The sequence below is a fragment of the Sander lucioperca genome, chromosome 11, assembly GCF_008315115.2.
Source record: "Sander lucioperca isolate FBNREF2018 chromosome 11, SLUC_FBN_1.2, whole genome shotgun sequence".
NCBI lineage: Eukaryota > Metazoa > Chordata > Actinopteri > Perciformes > Percidae > Sander > Sander lucioperca.
In genome coordinates, this window is record NC_050183.1 from 1,739,109 (window position 1) to 1,762,244 (window position 23,136).

Below are 23,136 nucleotides of genomic sequence, written 5' to 3' on the forward strand. Positions count from 1 at the left end.
AGGGACAGTCTTTACTGCCACTGCTGTCTTTATTGCAAACTGAGGTCCAGTAAAAATAATATTACTGTAAATGTATTTGTTTGTCTGTGAATTATAAATTCCAACCCAAGACACATTTAGTATAAAACTTAATTCGTGACAAAATATCATTTTCTGGAGTTTTTTCAACTATCTCTTTCTATGCATATAGAGTTTGAGATGTTTTTGTTTAAACTATAGAGAGTGCGTCACTTTTATAACGGCAGAGTGCTACTTTTAGAAAGGAAAATATGAGTAGCACAATTTTTCCACTGGGATACAACCTCTCAACTGGCTATTTTAATCTTGATTATGCTGCCACCCAGCGTCAGTCTCGGGTACCTACATGTCGTGACCATGATGTGACGTAACGATTTCCGAGAATTCAGCCAATCAGCTGTCACTGGCGGAGACGATTTGAAATTGAAGCGGGCGAAGGCGGAAGAGATGAGCGGACAATAACAAACAGAGGGAGCTCTGTTGCCTGAACACTACTTGGTTTTTATTCTAATGGATTTATATTCACGTTTAACCAACATACATACATGCGTCCGTCTTACATATTTTTCATGCCGTCTATTGTGGGTGGCTAGAGCAACCGGAGTGAAGTTGCCGTTAGCTAACGTTAACCGGTGAGCTCATTTCTCAAGTTTTTTTTTTGTTTTAAGCAGCCGACTGCCATGTCGTTATTTAGCGTACAAGCGAGGAAGCATACGACTTATTATGACCATCTAATGTCAACATCATCATCCAGGACACCGGGCAGAGAGCGCCTGGCAGAGAGAAAAGCGACGGACACAACGGTAGGCATAACATCCGGAGACTCTACGTGTGAAATCAGCAGGACATCTGATAAAAGCCGAAACAGGACTTATGTCATCTCTGCGCTGTCAAAAAGCGGCAGCGGGCAGCAGACCCCTTACCGTAGCCGACTCACTCTACAGAGGAGGTCAAGGAGGAAGACGGGGTCAGAAAAGGCGGAGAAAACGATGGTTGAAAGCAGCCAGAATACCACACCAGCTCCGGACAAGAGACTGACCCTGCAGCGCAGGACCAGGACTCCGTCAATGGATAAAAGCGCACATGGACAGCGTGAAGTTAGCGGCACTGGAATGCAGCCAACGCCGAAAATTCTCAGTGAACCAAATGGTAGAGCAGCCGGTTTATTCCGATCTATGAGTTTAAGAGACACTGCCTGTAAGAGCAAAGGAAAAGAAACTGCTGCTCCTGTGGAAACACATGGAAGGCTGGCGCACAGCAAAACGCCCTCTTCTTCTTCCACAAGTAGGCAGCTAGAGGACCAGGCCCAAACCCCTACCAAAAAGACCCCGTTTGAGAAAATCGCCGCCAAGAGAGACGTGTTCGAGAGACTGGCAGGGAAAGACGCTCCTAAACCAGTGGCAGTCAAATCTGCAAGTCTAGAGAGGCCCAAATCCCGAGCACAGCAAGCGGAAGACACGAAACCTGCCCCAGCTCCTCGGTTCAACAAGGCGTACACAGGTGTGCACAAGCCAAACGCCGCGTTGCAGGTGAGAAAGACATCCACCTCAGTTCAAAAGGTAGACGTGAGCCAGGCCAGGACATCCATCCCTGCTCCTGCTCAAGCCCCAGCCCCTACCGAGCAGCTCCTGTCCCGTCCCAGCGAGGCTCTGAAGCAGCACGATTCATTAAAGATGGAAAACAGTGCAGTGACTGTTGCAGTCCGTGTACGCCCTTTCAGTGCCAGGTGTGTAATGCAGTATTTGTCTAAATTGACAGGTAAAGTGTGCAGGAGTAGATTATGTCCGTCAGCATGTAAGAGTCTGGGTCTCCAAAGGTTACTCATAATGATTTAATCAGGCCCTGTGTGATTGAACCATTCTTTCATTTTTTTGCAAGGAGTGGAATAAAGTGTATTCTGGACATATAAAGGCAATGCCTTTTTGATTATTTCTCAAAAACTAAGGGCTTTGACAAATGAAACACATTACAGGAGTACAATGTATTTTCACAGCATGTTTTAAGCATTCTTGACATGAAATGGAAAACAAGTCTGCTTACCCGAGTTGAGCTGAAACAATTTTCCAGTTCCAGCTTCTCAATTGTGAAGATTTGCTGCTTGTCTTTGGTGTAATATGTTAATATTTTTAGGTTTGGGAATGTTGGCCGGACAAAACAGGCAATCTGATATGCTCACCTTGGGCTTGAGAAAATTGTGATGGCCATTTTCACTAATAAAAAAATCATTAGTTGCAGCCTTACACCACAGCTGGAAAAGGACCTCCAAACTACAAACAGTACACATGTTAAGGTTATGGAGGTACTCAGATTTACAATCAGGAAAAATAGTCTTTTGTGGTAGAAAAAAAATCTTTCTGGAATAAATCCTGTTCTGCTCTGTTATAGGGAGAAGGCAGAGAAGGCATTGCAGGTCATCTTCATGAATGGTCAGGAGACTGTTGTCCAGCATCCAGACTCCAAACAGCGCCACTCCTTCAACTATGACTTCTCCTTCTGCTCGGTGGATGAGGGTGACCCCACCTTCGCCAGCCAGCAGACGGTGTACGAGACACTGGCACAACCTCTGCTGCTGAGGGCCTTCGAAGGATTCAACACCTGCCTGTTTGCTTACGGCCAAACAGGCTCTGGGAAGTCGTACACGTGAGTATTTTGGGTTTTAGTTTATCACAGTCAACCTTACATCACTGAAACTTGTCCCATGTGCTCTCTTCATTTCTTTGCTCTTAAAAAAATCACTGTGTAAAGTGTTTAAATTGGGATGTGTATTTTAAATCGTAATCAGTCAACCGTCATTTAGACTTTGACGTTGTTGTTTAGGATGATGGGCTTTGGAGAGGAGGAAGGGGTAATCCCGCGATTTTGTCAGGAGCTTTTTTCTCGATTGGCATCCATGGAAAATGAAGAGGTAAAAATATATCTTTGAATGATTTACTGTATCCCTGGTTGAATGCTTTTAACTTATATTATACACTAAGACAAATAATAAAAGACTTTAATGTGCTGTGTACATGAAGTATAACATGGATCTTTTTTTTTCTGGTTACTTAACTGATCAATGGGTTGTTGTGTTTCAGGTCAACTGTCATGTAGAGATGAGCTATTTTGAAGTGTACAATGAGAAGATCCATGACTTGCTGGTGACCAGAGATGAGCCAAACCAAAGGAGGATGCCCGTAAGTGGTACATTTTCAGATAAACCAGCTATTTTGCCTGTTGGAGAATGGAAAGTTCTTGTAGTTTCCTTTTTAATTCTCTATCAAGATAGCATGGAACTGTTTTTAGATGCACTAATGCTGAATGCATTATGCATACAACTTTGTATGGTCATTGGTAAAAATGAATAACCTAAAAAAATGTACAGTCAAGCTAAAGCCCTGCTGATTTATGCTTCCAGCTGAGGGTGAGGGAACATCCTGTTCATGGTCCCTATGTTGCTGAACTCACTGCGTAAGAAACCTTTTTCATTTTGTTTGCTATATTTCTCTTCAATAAAGGCCAAAAGAACATTCTTGAATGGTGGGATTTGCAGAATTGCTCACTTTGTTATTTTTCCACAGGAATATTGTGAGCTCTTACAATGACATTCAGGTAGGTTGAAACGGCTGTTTTCTTCTTTTAGATCCTTGGCCTTTAGCTGATGCTCTTAAGAACTGCTTTAAGGTTCACTGTCCCGTAGACTAGGCCACGATTAAATACAGACATCAATGTTTGACTGAGTATTAATGCCTTGGAAGTGCAGGAACAACATGGGGGGGAAGTGCTGAGCATCAAAGATAAATCAAAAGTCTAGCATAGAAAACAATAATTCTGATGATAACCACGAGGGAGTTCACCCTAAGAGATTCATTCATAATTCCCGGTGTCCGTCTTTAGGGTTGGCTAAAGCTGGGCAACAAGCAGAGAGCCACAGCAGCTACAGGAATGAATGACAAGAGCTCCAGATCTCACTCCGTCTTTACCCTGGTTATGACCCAGACTCAGGTATGGCCTCTCAACTTTACTGGATGTCACACATGACACAAAATGAAGGTTGCCTTATGCATTCTTTACTATTTATAAAATTGTACTGTGTAATTATTTTGGGACATACCGTGTTTTTAAGCTCTGTTACACGTCTAATCAGTTTGTCTGTGTGTGCTTGTGTACAGACTGAGTTTGTGGAGGGCGAGGAACATGACCATAGTACCACCAGCAAGATCAACCTGGTGGACCTGGCAGGCAGCGAACGCTCAAACTCTGCCCAGACAAGTGGAGACCGACTCAGGGTACACACACACACACACACACACACACACACACACACTAATGCCACTTTAAAACACACACACACACACACACACACACACACACACAGTTATTGCTCCTCAATCGTGAGAATGAGCTTTTCTCCATTTCATATCATTATAATTTGAAACTATTTGTGTTTTTTTTGTCTTTGCTGATATTGTATAATAATCAGTTCATCTTCCTCAACTGATCAATGGGATTTCGAAAAGTTTGGTTATATTCAGACCCATTTGCTCATTATTTGGTCCTCAATTTACCTTGCAGGGGATGCTTTTTACATTGTCGTAAAACAGCATGTACTTTGAAACAAGAAATGCCAATTTGACTGTCATTATAGGAGGGTGCGAGCATCAACAAATCCCTGCTTACCCTGGGAAAGGTCATCTCTGCCCTGTCAGAACAGGCACTGACCAGAAAGAAGGTCTTCATACCGTACAGAGAGTCTGTCCTGACATGGTGAGACATCTGCTTGTACACATGTAGCTGTTGTAGAACACATTGTTTTTTTTGTAAGCTCTCTTTATTATTAGTATTTTATTTATTTATATATATATATATATATATATATATATATATATATATGAAAATAAACAGAACTGGTCCCCACTTTCATGCAGTATATACGCGCTGTGTTATACAGGACAATCCATGCAGACTTTCACAAAACTGATAATGGAAATGGAAAATGGAATATATTAACTGAAACTAATTGATTTATAAATGGGGTGCATATAGAAATTGTATAACTGAAAAGGCAATCATACCAAACATTTTTTTCACATTTTCTCCAACTACAGTAGTTAAGTAGATCTCATTTCCAATTAAGAAGGGTGATCCTGACCAAATCCCATTGTTCTCTCCCGCAGGCTGTTGAAAGAGAGCCTCGGTGGTAATTCCAAGACGGCCATGATCGCCACACTGAGCCCAGCCGGCAGCAATGTGGAAGAAAGCCTAAGCACTCTGCGCTATGCCCAGCAGGCCCGCACCATCATTAACGTGGCAAAAGTCAATGAGGACACCAGTGCCAAGCTCATCAGAGGTCAGACACTCAAAATATCCACATTCTAAAATCTCTGTGGTACTTTGGCCTCAATTTATTTTTATAAGCATTTTAACCCATGGGCCCACCACCTGTGGGAGGAACCGCTGGGGTCGGGTGCGCTGCCACATGGGTGGCAGTGAAGGTCAGGGGCCTCGACGGACCAGACCCGGGCAGCAGATGCTGGCTCTGGGGACGTGGAACGTCCTGGGCGCCTCCCTAGGGAGGTTTTCCAGGCACGTCCAGCTGGGAGGAGGCCTCGGGGAAGACCCAGGACTAGGTGGAGGGATTATATCTCCAACCTGGCCTGGGAACGCCTCGGGATCCCCCAGTCGGAGCTGGTTAATGTGGCTCGGGAAAGGGAAGTTTGGGGTCCCCTGCTGGAGCTGCTACCCCCGCGACCCGTTACCGGATAAGCGGAAGAAGATGATGATGATGATGATTTTAAACCCATTTATATACAGCAGTCTGTTTATATAAATAGTAGTTATACATTGTTTTATCATTGTGTTTATGCAAACCTGTCTGTACATGCCTCAATCTCTCCAGTTGTCTGTAGCTGGGTTTTCACTGATACTGGCGCATACACTTACCATGCACTTACTGTTACCAGCTGAGAGGTAGATGTGGCCAAGGTGAGTCCTTGGCCACCATTGACTGTAACGAAAACAAAAATGTCTTGCGTGTGAACTGTGGAGAATGTGAAGCAGGACTGTGCTATACAGCAGTACATCATGTTTTTCTTTATGAACCTGAGCATCTACAATGCTAACAGAACCTCACAGTACAAAATTATGTTTTAAAGCAACAGAGCATATATTTTTTTCTGTCCATTTGCTTCTTCTTCTTCATCTTCTCTTTGTTTTTTATCTCACTGTCTCAGTCTGTATGTTTCTTTTTCTTTATATATGAATGTCTGTCTGTCTATTTGTGTCCTTTGCTCTCCTTTCACACATACCCCCCTGTCTGCCCATCAATCCATCACCAGCTTATGCACTACCCAGTTCAATTAAGGCCTGGTCCTAGCCTTGCCTCCAGGCCATGTTTATGCACTGTCAGCCACACATGGTGGCTAGCTGTCATGCAAGTATTATTTTTCATAAGATGATTGTGCTGCTGTTTGACGTTATTAGCACTAAGGGGAGCTCTTGCTGTGGATTTCTCTTGCATCGCCTGTCAGTGTGTGAAACGTAAAGTTAATATGACTCAACCATTACAAATCAGGTCAATGTAAATTGTCTCAAGAAGTGTCATTGTTTGACTGTTCACTGACAAAATCTGATTATTTCTGTAGCCTAAAGTCACGGCTTAAAACACACTTTCAGGACTTATAACTGCCTGGAATTTTGAACTGACTGGTGTTCATTCAAGTGTATATTTGCTCTAAACTGCTTTATATATTTTAATTTTACAAAGCATTTTGGATAAACGTTGTGTGTTTTCAGAGTTGAAGGCGGAGGTGGAGAAGCTGCGAGCAGCCCAGACGAGCTCCCAGGGCATCGAACCTGAGAGGGTCCGGCTGTTCCAGCAGGAGATCTCCGGCCTGAGGAACAAACTCTGTCAGCAAGAGAGAGAAATGGTTGAGGCTAACCGGTCAGCATTACTACAATAATTAGAACTTTATTTATCTGACACAACAGACCCAGATATTAGGAGTCTCCTTTTTGATGTGGGCAAAGTAAAAGCTGTAGCAGATTTCCCAGGTTTCGAGAACCCTAGTAGCAAAGTGATTCTTCATATGTTTTTGTTATGTATTATATGTGCAGATATTTACATATGTTTGCATGTATTTTATTTATCAACCATTTAAAATCTGAAAACAGAATGATACATAACATATAAATTTATTCTTATTAATCTATTTTGTTGAAAAAGCGTCATAATCAAATATTTTCCTTTTTTTTTTTTTTTTTTTTTTTTAGAGGAAAAAAAAGAAAGAAATTGAATACTTATGATAAAGAAAAGTATTTCGCAAGGTTGATGTTTTCCTTTTTATAAACTTTAGTCCATGAGAAGGTTTATAAGTGATTGAGCGGGGGATACATCTGAGAGGATCATGGCAGAATTTGATCTGAGGGAATTTATTTTATCTTATTTTCTGGCAGGGCATGGAGAGAGAAACTGGAGCAAGCTGAAATCCGCAAACGTGAAGAGACCAAAGAGTTGCAGGTAATTGTTTTTGAGCATAACCATTTTGACTGTGTCAAGGCTCTTATCCGCTCTGTCCAGGAGACAGGAGAATAATCCTTTCACCACACTGACCCTAAAAGGTTAAAGTAACCAACCCTGAAACAAGCTGTAATCCATTTTCTGTGTCCACACACTTACAACAATGTGTGAAAGAATATACTTTCTCTTTGTTTTCAGAAAGCAGGTGTGACATTCAAAGTGGACAATCGTCTTCCTAACCTGGTGAATCTGAACGAGGATCCTCAGCTGTCTGAGATGCTTCTCTACATGATCAAAGAGGGTCGAACCACAGTGGGCAAGCTCAAGTCTGAGTCTCGGCACGATATCCAGCTGACAGGAGCCCTCATCGCTGACCAACACTGGTAAGAAAAAATCACCGGAGGGCTTTGAAAATGCTAGTGGCAGGACTGATTGCATTTTATATAAATGGTAAATAGTATGTGGTCTGTTTGCAGTCTTGTATGTGTGCTCATTTGACAGAGGTTCCCCATTGCAATGAGATATTGTTTTAATTCTGTACAGTGAGGTTGGCATTTAGTTTATTAATCGCGATTATTGAGGAACAGAATGTTTTGCTTTTCTTATCCATCTAACCATCTTTTTAATCTAGCTATTTTTTTTAGCTACAGCAGGCCTTTAACATAACAAAATATATATTTATATATTTATTTCTTCGGTTTGTTTTAGTGTCATAACCAACATCCAGGGCACTATCAGCATCACTCCAACAGAAAATGCCAAGACCTTTGTTAATGGAAACCTCATATCTGAATCCACTGTCCTACACCATGTAAGTAGTAAAGTTTAGCTTTATACTATGGAGTAAGTTAAAGTACGAGTCGTGCAATGGCTTTCTTTGTGCTTATTTGTTATTTGTTATAGATTAAACTCACCAGCTGAATTAACCATGACCTGTTTATCAATTTTATGAATTAGTTTAACTCTTCTCATCTCTATGTTTATGGTTGCCAGGGTGACCGGGTGATTCTCGGTGGAGACCACTACTTTCGCTTCAACCATCCAGCAGAGGTGCAGTCTGGGAAGCGGGTGTCATGTTGGACAGGTGCAGGCGATGGCCACAAAGACTTTGAATTCGCCAAAAATGAGCTACTAGCGGCTCAAAGAGCTCAGTGAGTGCAAAAGACCAGATAAGAAAAATCACAATATCACTATACCAGCCAACCAGGTCTTTTTAAAATGTTTTTTTTTTTTTTTTTTTAAGGGCAACATCTATTTGCACACACTTATAACCAAAATCAGAACTCCTCTTAAGCCATCTTTGTGTGTCCCAGGCTGGAGGCAGAAATTGAAGAAGCCCATTTGAAGGCAAAAGAGGAGATGATGCAGGGAATCCAGATGGCAAAAGAGGTCGCCCAAAAAGAGCTATCTGACCAGAAGGCGCTTTATGAGGACAGGATCCGAGCCCTGGAGAGAGAGCTGGTACACAAAACTTCCAATTCTTGTTTTTTAATGAATAGAAGGTTTTAGAAAAGTATGTTTTCCTAAAACCTTGTGTACTGTTTTGCATTATTACAGAACCATCAAAGAGTTCTTGTCATGTATAATCTTTTCTATATCCTTACACCCTGTCAATTTGTGCAACCGATACTTATATATACTAATGCCAAAATATAATGTATTCAGGATGAGGAGACTGAGCGAAAGCGTCAACAGGAGTTGGACCAACAGAGGGTTGCCAGCCAGATGGCAAAGCTGAAAATGGCCAAGAAGGAGCTGGAGCAGGAGGTGGACACCCACAAGAAACGAGTCCGCCTGCAAATGGAGGCCCAGGTCAGGAACCAGAACAACGCCTGGGAATGTTCAATTTCCTTTTCACTTTAATGAAGTTCAAGTTCACTATTTTAGGTTCCTAGAAAGTGTGCTGGACAGGTTTTGTTTTTGTCAATTTCCTTTTAGATGACTCTCTCTCTCACACACACACACACACACACACACACACACACACACACACACACACACACACACACACACACACACACATAGTTGTCTACTCTGCTTTATCCCACTGTTGATGTTTATTAACCTTTTTTTTTAAATATTTGAATGTGAACATTTTTACAGATCTCATTTATTGCCCTCACACTGATAGCTAATCTCCATTTTTACCTGGAAAACACTGTACATTCAGATAACGTGGTCTACAGTCAGTGATGATACAGAAGTGTGTTAGAGCTGCAGTTTCTTAGACAAGACTGACATTTTTTAAACGGATCTTATTTTTAGTCAGCTTTATGCATGTTTCCCTTTCTTAATCCTCAGAAGTCAGTTTATTGGAAATCTGGATTATTTCTGTGTAAATGACATCATGCTCTTTTTCATGTGCTCATTCCCATGATTTCTGATGATCTAAAATGAGCTTGAAGTTTATGGAAATATGCTGACACCGGGTTTAATGTTTAACTGATGGGCCATTTGGGATGTGTTTTGAGTCGCGGTGGAGCTTGGCTTTGGGCATACCGTCTTGGCCTGGTGGTTTTTAATATTGTGTACATTACCATGATTCATTCCAGGCGATGGAGGAACACGGTGTGTGTCAAGCGAAGATTGTTGACGCACTGGAGGCGGAGAAGAGAAAGATCGCCAAAGAGCTTGAGGAGATGCAGAAGAAAAGAGCCTTAAGGGAAAATCACACTCCCCGAAAAGGTGAGAGCTTTCAAGTGACTACTGAGCACATATTAGAGTCAGGATCCACAATGGCAATTCACACCCTATAAGCGGAGTTCCACATGTGTTGTCCTTTTACGGCAGAAAAGTTGGATAAAGAATTTGCTGGGGCCCAATATAAACACTGGATGTAACATCAGTGTAATAGGAGCCAGAGAGTCCTTAACAAATATCTAATTTAGTCCTTTATTGTGAGACTCTCATATAGATGGTGGTTATTCTATAGTACCACTATACAATGCATAGAAATAATTTAAATCTCTCTGACTTTTTAGTATCACATGTGAAGTGTCTTTGAATAATGTGCTTGAAAATCAAGTTACATTTAAAGTATTATTACTATTGGTACTGTACTGGATAACCTAATCTAACTGTATTTAAACATATAGGGTGAATCCTTTCCATTAATTGCTACCAAATCAGGCTGAAAGAAAGACCATCAAAGCCAGATGCTCTTTGACTCAGGGCTGTTGGTTGTGGTGAAGTTCATGAGTTAAATTTCTGCATTTCAGTCTCTCCACAGTGGGATGCCATGAAGTTGTCTCTGATGATTGAGGAAGCTAATAAGATCAGTGCTAAACTGAAGAAACACACAGTCTTCAGCAGGTATGCAAATTCAAGATTGGGCCACCGTTTACATATGATTTGATTTATTAGACAGGTTACAACCCCCATCAAGAATCAATAAACCTGTTGAGGTGTCAAGCAGGTATCATCTTCATCAACATGATCCACAAATCATTTGACTTTACTCTGTTGTAGACACGAAAGCTCCGAAGATGAGAAACTTGAGCAGGGTGGTCTGCTACAGGTGCGGGTTCAAAACAAAAAGCTGGGGATCTCCACTTTCTGGAGCCTGGACAAGTTCCAAAACAACATTGCTGCCATGAGGGAACTCGATCAGGTCTGCCTTAAATCAGTTCTCATAATGATGAATAATCTGCAATGAGTAGACTCATGATTAAGCTAATAAACAAGTACCAGCAAAATGCGTGAAAAATCATAGGAAGGGTGTGCATACTTGCTTATTTAATTTGATCAGTGCTCTAATAAGCTGATGTATGATGCCTGTTGAGTGAAGCATATCCAACCAGCCAGCCAGTCTGTTCCTCATTCTGCATACTAGAGTGTGACATCAGCTCAAGTGCAATTGCCAATTTCCCAGGTGTTTGACCTTATTTACAGTCCAGAATGGGTTGTTTTATGCCTGACAGTGGATGCTACCTCACTTTGCTGTGCTTTTCTCATTAAGTTGAGTAAATGAGACTGGGCATGTCAGCAATAGTTTACTCTCCGCAGGGGGATTCCACCTCTAAAGATGACGATGTGTTTTATGGCCCTGATGATGAGTGGGAGCAAGATATATCGGCCTCCTCTGCTTCCACCTCCTCCTTCTCACGCCGAAGGTAATTATCCAGCTCCTCCTCTCTCCTCCTATCCATCAAGCCCTCCTTCCAGCACCTTACCTGTACATTTACATTAGATTTTGCAGACTGGATTGGTATTCTTATCCAATTACTTGAAATATGTAATTAAGCAAGTGTTCAAAGCACCTGGGAGTGAGAATACAGGACTGTCTCTGCAAGTGTCCACCGTACTGTTGTTTACCAGGGCTTGGATAGATTGAATACTTTCGCCTTACAGTGTGTGGATCTTAAACCCACAGCCTTCAGGCTCAACTGAACTCACCTCCTCTTGCACTCTTGTAATGTGAACAATGTGTCAGGGAAATGGATGTACTGTATACGGAAAGTTGAACAGTATGTGAATGGAACACGGAAAATCATTTTTGTCAAACTGTTTGGAAGATTTTGGTTATTTTCGCAAAGTCCTCCTAGTTTCCACCAATGTGTGCCAATGTTACAAATTGGCACACATTTTTGACATTCAACACATCCTTCTTTCTCTCATGAAAAGATGATGTGAAGTTGCTGCCCACAGTATAGTTCCTTCTTTATTATGTTTCCTCTGTTTATTAATTTCATTTCCATGAAGGCCAGGCCAAGGGGTTTAGAACAGGGAAAGGGCACTACGGGTACCTGCGTTTCAAAGTCTAACACACACACACACACACACACTACATGCAAACCCACCACCATTTTCCCCTCACATTGTTGTTATTCTTGTCAAGCATGTTTATGGTGTTCCTGGTGGTGCCTGAACTACCAGCAGACCCAGCCAAATGACACATGGCACAGGCTGCATGGTTCCTTTAGCCAATCTCTCTCTGACTCCATTAAACCCAAGCCTTATGGCCACAGTCATAGCTGTTCACTGACCTTCCCTCCTGAACTCATTTAACCCCACATGCGTTAAACATGCATCCTTGCGGGGTGGCCTCTAGCTCACCCAGTAAGAGTGTTCGCCCCATGTTGGCTGAGTCCTGCAGCGGCGCGGGTTCAAATCCGACCTGCTGCCCTTTGCTGCGTGTCGTCCCCCATCTCTCTCCCCCTTTCATGTCTATCCTCTGTCACTTCATAATAAAGGGAAAAGCCCCCAAAAAACAATCTTAAAAAAAAAAAAAACATACATCCTTGCAAAATAACACCAAACCCATGTCTGACCGTGTCCATTCCACACTTAAAATCATATTACATTACAGCACCGTCCACATTAAAAGCGGTAATTGTAGTCCGTCTCCAATCCCCTCATTACAATGTCAGCAAAAAACATATAGAACTCAGATCCAGTAAGAAAATCTACACAAATGAAAAACATTACAGGAGGAAACAGCCTTTGAGAACACACTAAATTCTAGGGCTGGACGATATGCTTTTGATCCAATATCAAAACCGATATGTAATCGCCATTAGGGATCGACCGATACTGTTTTTTCAAGGCCGATACCGATTATTAGTAGTTAATGAAACTGATAACCGATATTTGGGACCGATATGCATATTCAGTGAAAATCAAAATTAAGATTTTGGAATGCTACAAACTCAAACACAACACTTTGTTTAAATGCTTTAAGCAATTATTTAATAAATTAGAAACTTTCAACATAATACACAGTAAACGATAGTCAGCTAGTGTTGTGGGCGGAACATTAAGTCAGACTCAGTGGTGAGTGAAACCGAAGCAAAGGGACAGACACAGAGCTGTAAGGACAAGTAGCGTTCCTTTTAATTAATTAACTTACTTTATCGGTTATCAGGCAAATAAAACGCCGATACAGATAATCTGCAAACTGCCAAAAACGTTCCCTAATAGCCATCGGTGGAACGGTATAAAGCAAAAAATATTTTAGTGTATAATTGGTAAAAAAAAAAATATAATATAAAAAATATTGATTCTGGGGAAAAGAGTCAATTTTTAAAATCGTTGAAAAAAGAAAATCACAATACACACGACTAAATTCATTCCGAGTACACTGGAGCACCGAGTCATTCTGAATGAGAGCGTCACCATGCCTAATATGTAATTATATAAGTGAATCTATAAAATGTTGGCAGGATACTCACAGGGTTTTGCTTCTGGTTTGTTTGACATCAGGAGCAGAAGCTTGTTGAAAAGCAGAAGAATCTCAGGGCGTCTCTACGAGATCCGGGTCCATCCCATTCAGAGCCTCCACAACAGCTCCTCACAGTCTGCTGGTAAGGAACTGAACAAAAATTACTTGAAGATTTTCAGCTTTCTGATTGACATCATATTTTGAATAGCCATTGTCACAAAGTGTTTTAAACAAATTTAAAAGTTGTAGGGCAGAGTGGTTTTATCTGCACAAAAAATGTTGTTCTGAATAAGTGTTTCTGCTGCTGTTATATAAAGACTGGGTGCTACACTTGGTTTTGTGACAAATGCATTTTTACTATGACGCAGTGTTGTGATAATGAGGTCTAGTGAGGTCATGTCTGCACACCCCAACTCCTCACTGTGTCTGTCCCAGGCTTGATGGGTGTGGCCAAACCGCCATCCACCCATTCGAGCAGCTCAGACTCTGCCTTGCCTGGCATCTGCAAGGAGCTGATTGGCCAGTCTGTCGCCCGTCTGCGTGGTTGTACTGGGACAGAAGAGAGCATGGCAGACAGGTTGGTTTCTGATCTGCACCTGATGTATTTGGCAGTCCAAACCATATCTGACCTATACGACAACCTGGATGACGACAGCCAGGAGAACGGTGAGATTCAACCTATAATTCAATCGTTTTTGAGTAGGAAGAGGAGCAAGCTAATGAGGATCCAAATAAATAAACAAGCTGATGCTTTTGTTTTAATATTCAATTAGTTAGTAGTCAAAGTTGATAGATAACTACAGGTAGGGTAACCACTAGAAAAAATCCCTTTGCATATTACTTTTCTATGTAATTGTCTGACATTGCACACAAAGCATAGAAAAAATGTTCACGGCCCTGATTGGTGCATCTTAACAGGGAGCACTACAGGCTGTACATGGTGCCAGAGGAGCTGGATTTTTTTATTTTTTAATTACCTGCTTCATGTAGTTCTACTGGAACATAGTCAGTTTCAGCAAATATGACAGGAAGTTAGTTTTATAAGGCTTACCTACTGCACCTTTTAATTAAATTTGAAAACACTTAAATCTTTAAAAGAAACTAATTTGCTGACCATTCTAAAAGGCCCGGGTATTTCTGTATCTGATTTACTGTGCTCAAACTGCTATTATGGCTTGTTCTCCTGCAGTCTTTGTGTGTAACTTGGTGGCCCAGACTCAACTGGTCACAGCCACCACAGCCATAGAGAGTGCAGTGCTTGTTACCATGCAGTGGTTTGCCAGCGTTAAACTCTCCTCCGGCCCACTCTACACCATCGCTGAGGAACTCAAGAGCCAAGTCAAGAAGATGGGAGGATTCTTCCAGCTGCTCATTCAGGTAAGCCAAAAATATCACACTGCATTAAAGGCCATTCAGCGACATTACATTTGTGCTTTAACAGTGTACAAATTAGTAGGGCTGAACGATTTTTGAAAATAATCTAATTGCGATTTTTTTCCCAAATATTGCGATTGCGATTCGATTTTTTTTTAAGCTTTGTCTTCTGTATTATTCAACAAAGACAAACAATAAATCATTTTATAGTATGAACAACACACAATTACACACTAGACAGTTAAAAAAGTAAAAATATAGTATATACACACACACACACACACACACACACACACAACAGTGTAATTTTTTACAGTGCACAGAGAGGAGCTGCCTCCAGCCCCTCCCCCTCGTGAAGTTGCGTGCTGCCGTGTGCACTTGTTCAGAGAGGCTATCGTTGCGTTAGCTAGTTGCTGGTGTTCTTGCTGTGGGATTAACTGTACTAATAAAACCGTTGAAACACCGCGGCCACGCTGCTGTGAAAGCTCCCCGAACGTCATTTATCAGAGTCTGGTTGTTACCCCTCTCAGTGGCAGCTCCTCCACTCCATATCTTTATAATGGAGCTAACCGCTAACCGGAGCTAACAGCTAATCAGAGCTAGTTGCCAACCGAGCCTTCAGTTCTGCGTTCCTGTATCCATTAACTGCACGTATGGACTCGAACCAGAATAAAACCCTTCATTTTATTAAAATGGCTGTAAAAGTTTTAAACTACAACTCAGAGTTGTTTGAATGACAAAAATCAGCTCAAGGTACAGTGTAGTGTTAGCGTGCTAGTTGATGCTTTCTCTGCGGAGTGCAGACTGATTTGCTCTCGCGAGTCATGTGACCAAATCGCAGCCTTTGCGATTAGGAAATCGCGTTTTAACATATCGCGATATTATCGCAAATGCAATTAATCGTTCAGCCCTACAAATTAGTCGAAAAAGGTGTAGTTTGGACAGGGGGCAGCTAATCAAAAGGCAGAGCATTAATTGACGTGTCTTAGCTCTGAGCTGTCTGAGCTCTGTCTATGGAAATGGAAAAGCGGAGGGAATTCTCAACCTTGAGCCCCAAACAGAACATGAATATATGGAAAATAAATATAAATTTCTTACCAGCCTCAGTGCCTTAACACACAATTTTCCTTTCTCACTCTTTTACATTCTCTAGCATTTTTATTCATTTACTGACCCCTAAGACTATGCCGGCCATTTTGTTGGCTTGCTTGCACTGATTTACTGTAAAATCAATTTTAATTCAAAGTGTTTGTCTGTTTGTTTGTGCTGACTTGATGTTGTCCAGGGTTGTGAATCTGAGATCACATCAATGGTGACGGAGGCACGGAGGAAGAGCAGTCGGTGCCTGGATGCAGCATTGCTTGCACTTGGCCACCTGGCGGCGGTGACAGGCATGCCACTGAATGCTATGGAGCGGGGTGCCCAGGCCACAGGCAAGGTAACGCCACCATTAATACTACAGCAGCTACTATCTCTGTCAAAGCTCTGGAGTCCACTGTAATCAAACTCCCACTCTACAATACTTGAGAATGGAATATTAGCTGTGCGGATCGGGGGGTGGGGGGATTATTGAGCTGAATAAGGATACAGCATGGTTGATTTATTGATGTGCAAATGCAGTGGTATCTCATTATGTTGTGTAAACGCCTGGTAAGGAAATGTTAGGATTTGTCACAGTCTTTTGAAGGTGCACAGCATTTAGTGCATGTGGGGGCGGTAAAGGACATGATACAATTCTGTTATATTGTGTTCTGTTTTATTCAACACAGTGGTTAGCATATAAATGAAAGACTGCCAGAAACGTACCTACAAAAAAAAAATCCAATTTTTTAAAAGACTCCCAGTGCTGTAGATAGTTTGCCTGTCAGGGGATCTCTGGGAAATGTAGTGTAAAAACATCAGAGCAATGATCAGTGAGAATCAACAATGTCAAAAAGTGGGAGGGAAAGGACTTTGAGATAAACCGAATAATTGGCCGGAACAATATATGGGCCTATATTAGATTATTGCAGATTTATCGGAATTTGTGTGTACGATGAGTAACTTTGTAATTGTAGTACACAAATGCCAAACCATGTTTTGAGGTCATTTAGAAACGGTGTCCCCATAACATGGTTTGTCGACCAGAGAAAACTTATCAAGTTTATTGTAACACTGTAAAATGTACCGCTTAATGTTTCTTGGTCACCATTCTTTAAAAAAAAATAAAAATAAGAATAATCTAAGGGATCTGTATATTGAGGTTGTTTGTGTTATGTTAAAAGAAAATACTGTTGGCCGATATATTATTATTAGATTATTTTTATTTTAACTCTCAATATCAGTATGTGCCTCAACCATCCAATATCAGGCGGGCTATACTTCTCATACTCTGTTCTAAACCATCAGGGATATCTTGTTTGTTGTGTTTGTTGTATGTTGTAGCTTTTGTTGACTGACTAGGGAAGTGGTATCAAAAATATGAAAATAAAAAATACGATTCATGTTATTATATGATTACATCTTTTCAGCAATCGGTTGTCATGTGTCTGCTGAGAGGGACGGATAAGGGCGTTAGCTCTCTCTTAGAGGAAAGTCTCACCATCACCAGTGAAATGCTGAGAGAGGCTCAGCTGGCCTACCCCAGGAACCCAGTAAGAACTCACTACCTGGCTATGTCATTAGTTGCAGGCATTTTGTTTTTTTTTTGTTTTTAATTATCCTATCAGAAAAGTTGTCACGGTTATATAACTAAATTTTGTGTTGAAAATTTCCTTTCCGTAAAGATGTAGGTAAATGTTCCTAAAATAAGGTGTCATCGACAATCCATCTCTGCTTACAGGTCCTGCAAAGCCTAAAATCCAAGACGCTTGACTTAGCCCGTGCTCTGCAGAACTACATGCATTGCCATATCAGGGTGAGTTTCAGCAGCACAATCAACTACACACTAGGAGGTGGTGGATATGGTATGAACTGCAAAATCAATTCACATATGGACTATTATGTTGTAGTGTGACATTCTTTTTAATGTGGGGTTTACTAGGTAGTCATACTTTAGAGAAAGGTGACACGATGGCAGATATGTTCACAAGTCATTTTTTGGAAGTCCCAGTCGAGTCTCAAGTCTTTTGCCACGAGTCCAAGTCAAGTCTTAAGTCTCTGGCCATCTGATCTGTTTCTAACACTGTATTGTTAAATCTTATGAATTCAAAGCCTGTCCTGTAGCTACCATCCATACAGTACAGTATCAAAATCAGTTGTAGGATAACTTTATGGGGTCTACTTAACACATCCCTCTAGCCCTCTGACCTGGTGAAATATTAACCTAAAGCTGTCACATCATATGGATACAACTATAAAGATACAACTTGCCTGTTCCCAGCATTAGCACAACACTTTGCAATGGTTAGCTTGTTACCTGTGACGATATATGCTAAATTTAACGTCTCTTTCACATTAGCAAGTGACTGACCTATCTGGGTGCGTTTTGAGATGCCTGATGAAGTTCGACGTTGTTGATCCGGCATCATTTATCTTGCTGCCACACACCTTACATGTAGCTGTTAGCTTACTGCCACTGTTTACCAAGTTATTGAAAGCAAAACTAATGACAAAAGGCACAACTCCGGGAGGACTTGGTGTCGCCATGTCAATGTATTTTTTTATATGTGAGTGCGCGCACATAAGGCATAATGCATGCATTACGTTGCACATTATGGCAAGGGGCAGGGGACATGCAGCTCGTCATACGTTTTCCCAACGTAAATGTGCCAATAAAAGAAAATAGTAATACATGAATAAATTTAGATTTAAAAAGCAATAATTGCATGAAAATAGGTTGTTGACGAGTCTCGAAGCTCGAGTCCGAGTCAAGTCTGAAGTCTTTTGGGTCGAGTCCGAGTCAAGTCTGAAGTCAGCTGTTTGTGCGACTTAAGTGCGACTTGAATCCGAGTCTCAGACTCGAGTCCCCATCTCTGCATGATGGAGAATGCGTGTGAGAGAAATTATTCTTCCACCAGTCAAATTGAATTATTAAAGGTCTAATATGTAATACTGACAGCTAGTGTTTAAAATAGTTACTGCAGTACAAATTCAAAATACTGGAGAGAGTCGTCTCACCCGCCCCCTCCTGCCCAGACTCGAAGTTCTCGTTGGTTGCCAGGCTGAGACCACAGCATCCAACAATGTTAGACAGCGGAGTAGCTAACGTTAGATGCTGGCTATATTAACAGTCATAAAAGCCCGTGCTGACGCGGAGCTCTGTACCCAACTGACAGGCACACTTTTTCAGATTAGAATTACAGTAGGAACCGCTAAAAACCCGACAACCTCGTCGTCCTCTCCACACGCCAGGATAGGAACTACTAAAAATAAAACCTTGCCGTCCTATTCCACCCGACTGAACACACTTCATTGGCTTAGAATTGCGGCAACAATTGCTAAACACACTGCAAACTCACGGTCCTCTCTTCCCGATTCACAGCCTCCCTCTCTTGGCTTAAAATAACTCACCATTGTACACGTTGTAAACAGCTGTGGATTCCTTGCCTGGCCCTCCGATAATGTTAGCAGTTAGCAGGGTTAGCATGGTGTCGTTAGCCAGGACCAGTCGGGATCACTTTACTGGCTGTGTCTCAATTGTTTTTGCGAGTAACCAACTCGGGTACTAGCTATATAATTCAATGTGAGTACACAAATGTTTAAATTACATAAAATGCCCGTCCCTTGTAGCTGTGATAAATTAGCCCGAAGCAAATGCTTACCTGTTCAGGAGTAAATTAGCCAACTCGGCATCCTTTTGGGCTCTAAGCTGTGTCCATCTTTCAAATACATCTCCAATATGTCTTGCGCTGGGTTTACATGTTTACAGGTATATCTGGCAACCCGGCCTGGCTGACAAACTGGGCAGTTGATAACAACACACAGGCCAAAACACAAACAGAAATTCTGTCACGGAACAGAAATTTCAAAAGGAGAAAATACTGGCATTAGCAATGATGTCAGAAAAGATAGTATTTCAACTTAGCATGTTTCCTTAATATCTGATGACATATTGGGGTCATTTTTGGATTTATTACAGTAAATATATTACATATTGGACCTTTTAACTTGTATTTTATTTAGATTTTTATTTGTAATTTAAACCTAGTTAAAAAATTATGAACTTTAGCATTACAAATGGTCCAACTTAAATAATTTGATTAATGGCTATCAGCTTTCAGCTATCTGCAGCTTCATCACAAAAACTACTGGTATTTGTTTGGGTAAACTGTGGCTGAAAGATAGAATACATGCCCAGAAAAGCTTCCCTGGATATGTACAGGTTAAAAACAATCTTCCATCCTGACACAGGCTTAACACAGCAGCCCTGTTAAAAATGCCACTCAGCCTTTATTGCTCCTGTAAAGCTCAGTGCTCTGTAGGCTTATCTCTCTGCAGTTGCCCCTTGACGATCGTTCAGGTAATGAATGTGTTGAATGAAGTGGCATCAGTCACAGCTAACGGGCTTGTTTGCCGTTATCTTAGCCACACAAACTAGCAGTTTTCTTTTGTTAAAACCATTCATTGACACATATAGGTGCAGGTGCATTTTGCCACCCACAATGTTATTGTAGTCAAATAAACCTGAGTTATTGCCTGAGGCAACTACTTTCATAGTGTTTTTTTGAGCAAGGCATTGGACTGTACATGATAGTGGATGTAAACGCGTCTGTAAATTACTTTATAGTTTGAAGCTCTTCAGAAAAGTGCAATTAGTGATGTAAATGTTGGTATATTGGTTATTTTATTTAAGCAAAATGTAGGGACAAAAACTACCTAAACCTGGAGTAAATGGCATAGCCATCAACATTTTCTGCTGTACTGTGAACTGGGAAGGAGGCCATTAGGTTTATGTCATAGAAAATGTGTGTGTGTGTGTGTGTGTGTGTGTGTGTGTGTGTGTGTGTGTGTGTGTGTGTGTGTGTGTCTCACAGTTGTTAACAATTGTGTAAGTTTTAATAAACTGTATAATGTCCAATGGTATGCTCTTGTACTTGTATTTCTCTATGTAATTGTTGGTTGTGTTACATTTAGTACGGTTTATTTGCTCTGTCTTGCATTCATTATTCGGGTGTGTTCATGTTTTCAAACAGGAGAGGGAGACTGACCCAGATGAGGGGGAGGAGGCGGCAGAGGAAGAGGCCTCATCTTCCCATTTGCAGAGACTGAGGACTACAGTGACCAAGCTGTTCCAGCTGAACCAGGCCATCAGACAGCTGCATTCCTGTCTGTCTACCGCCCTGCGAGGTGACATACACACAGTCTGGATGTTAAGCTTTAACTCTTATCCAGTGTAACATTGTACAGCCAAAAGCACTAAAAGAAACAGTATGTCAAGAGTCAAAGCCAATTGCTTTTTTTCCTTTTACTATTTAAAATTCACAAAGATAAACAGCTGAATATTTTTAGACAATGTTTTGTCAGTGCATCAGTATGTACGTATAATGAACTGACATGCTATGGCAGCTGTGGGTTCATTGGGTGTTTTATTACAGCTTTGCCTGTGTCTCACCCAATCCAAGCAGTATTCAATTTTATATTATGGCATACAATTCTGATTATTGTGTCTTAACGTGCCCATATTATGAAAAATAATGTGTCTCTGGTGCTTCCACATGCATATAAACTTGAAAAAAAAAAACCATCCATGCTGTTTTGAGTGAGATACGGTTTCTGAATGTGTCCTGCCTTCAGTCTCCGGGTGAGCTGTTCAAAATCGGCAGGGCTTTTTATGTCACTAACCGAAACGAGGTGGCTAACCGTAGCATGCCATCGCTAGAATGCTAGCTCGTTCTGAATGGCTAGCTAGATGATGCGATCCTTACTTAGCTACTGCGCATGTGCGACTGCCAACAAAGATGTTACAGCAGTGAGAGGTCTCACTCTGTAGCTAAAACAGAGACCTGAACACAGGGTGAAAAGAGGAGCTGCAGCAATGTGCAGTACAACAAAAGTATGGTGTTTCAAAATACAATTATGAACCTGAAAATGAGCATAATATGGCCACTTTGAGCTTATTTTCATTTCGTCATACCTGTGTTGTTTTTTGGATAAATAATGTAGATTTTGAGTATAATAGTTTTGATGGTTTGTTAACTGACAGAGTAGCTGGCAGTATGAGCAAATTAAGCATGAGCAGCATGAACAAAACCACTTTCCGCCATGATAAAGATTTTTGTTGTAGGTGTCACTATGCCTATCTGACTGTCGTCCTCCTTCCAGGAAAAGACAGAGACTCTAACCTCAGCAACAGCAGAGAGCTCATCTCCTCGTCTGCCAAGGCTGTCGGTGAGCAGATCACTGGTCTGTCCAAAGAGGGAGCACTGACGCCGTCCCTACAGCTTCCCTTTCTTCAGAGTGTCATGGCTGCACGAGACGAGCTCCACTCTGCCCTGCAGTCCCTGTCCTCCTGGAACCAACAGGGGGCAGGAGAGAGCAGAAGTTCTGCCGCTTCAGATAAGAGCACAAAAGAGGAAATCTTGAGTAAAGAGACTCACAGTGCTGTTAGACATCGAGTCGTGAGTAAGATTGTGTACTCTCTCCCTCCTGGTGTGACATCCAAAGGCAGCTTACACTGGGTATGATTTATGCTATGTGTTTTTCTATATGATGTGCTCACATTATGTACGATTTACTGTAACATTTTAAATGCTGATACAGAGAAAACTTCTGCTGGTAACACCAAACGCTCCGGTGTCACGTGCCTGGCATCACAGGCAACAATCACTGCAGAGACTTATCCAATTTGCTAAAAAATAAGTCATATTCACATACAACCAACTCTGCTTTCTAAATGTGAGCAATATTTGGATTTTTTACACGCCCTATTTTTTCAATTACAAAAAAAATAATAAATGTGAGAAAAATGAGGTGTCCATGTGTGGATGCTTCAAAACTACAGCAATAATTCCAGTCATCGCGTCACTTCTTATATGGTGTAAAAAGCACTGCTGTCAAGATGTGCTGTACTTTCTTTCTTTAGTCTCGTGATAATTGGCTGCTTTAAAGTATTGGGGCAAAGACTACGATTACAGAATGTGTAGAGTTTAACAGTCATTCATGATGGATA

The 23,136-nt window shown here is 41.3% G+C and overlaps 1 protein-coding gene across 1 annotated transcript; it reads left to right on the plus strand.

The window, feature by feature from the left end:
• Window positions 1-698: 698 nt before the first annotated feature.
• On the plus strand, window positions 699-22,728 carry kif14 (kinesin family member 14). The gene is made up of 29 exons (XM_031307034.2): window positions 699-1,744; window positions 2,404-2,658; window positions 2,836-2,923; window positions 3,093-3,191; window positions 3,413-3,465; window positions 3,576-3,606; window positions 3,892-3,999; window positions 4,167-4,283; window positions 4,643-4,761; window positions 5,172-5,344; window positions 6,790-6,937; window positions 7,450-7,513; window positions 7,712-7,896; window positions 8,222-8,324; window positions 8,507-8,664; window positions 8,827-8,974; window positions 9,179-9,325; window positions 10,066-10,198; window positions 10,732-10,825; window positions 10,982-11,123; window positions 11,519-11,625; window positions 13,715-13,815; window positions 14,109-14,339; window positions 14,863-15,050; window positions 16,333-16,485; window positions 17,558-17,680; window positions 17,869-17,943; window positions 21,161-21,314; window positions 22,290-22,728. Exons 1-29 carry the CDS (start codon window positions 699-701, stop codon window positions 22,649-22,651), a joined length of 4,905 nt encoding a protein of 1,634 aa, XP_031162894.2. The 3' UTR covers window positions 22,652-22,728.
• Window positions 22,729-23,136: the final 408 nt, after the last annotated feature.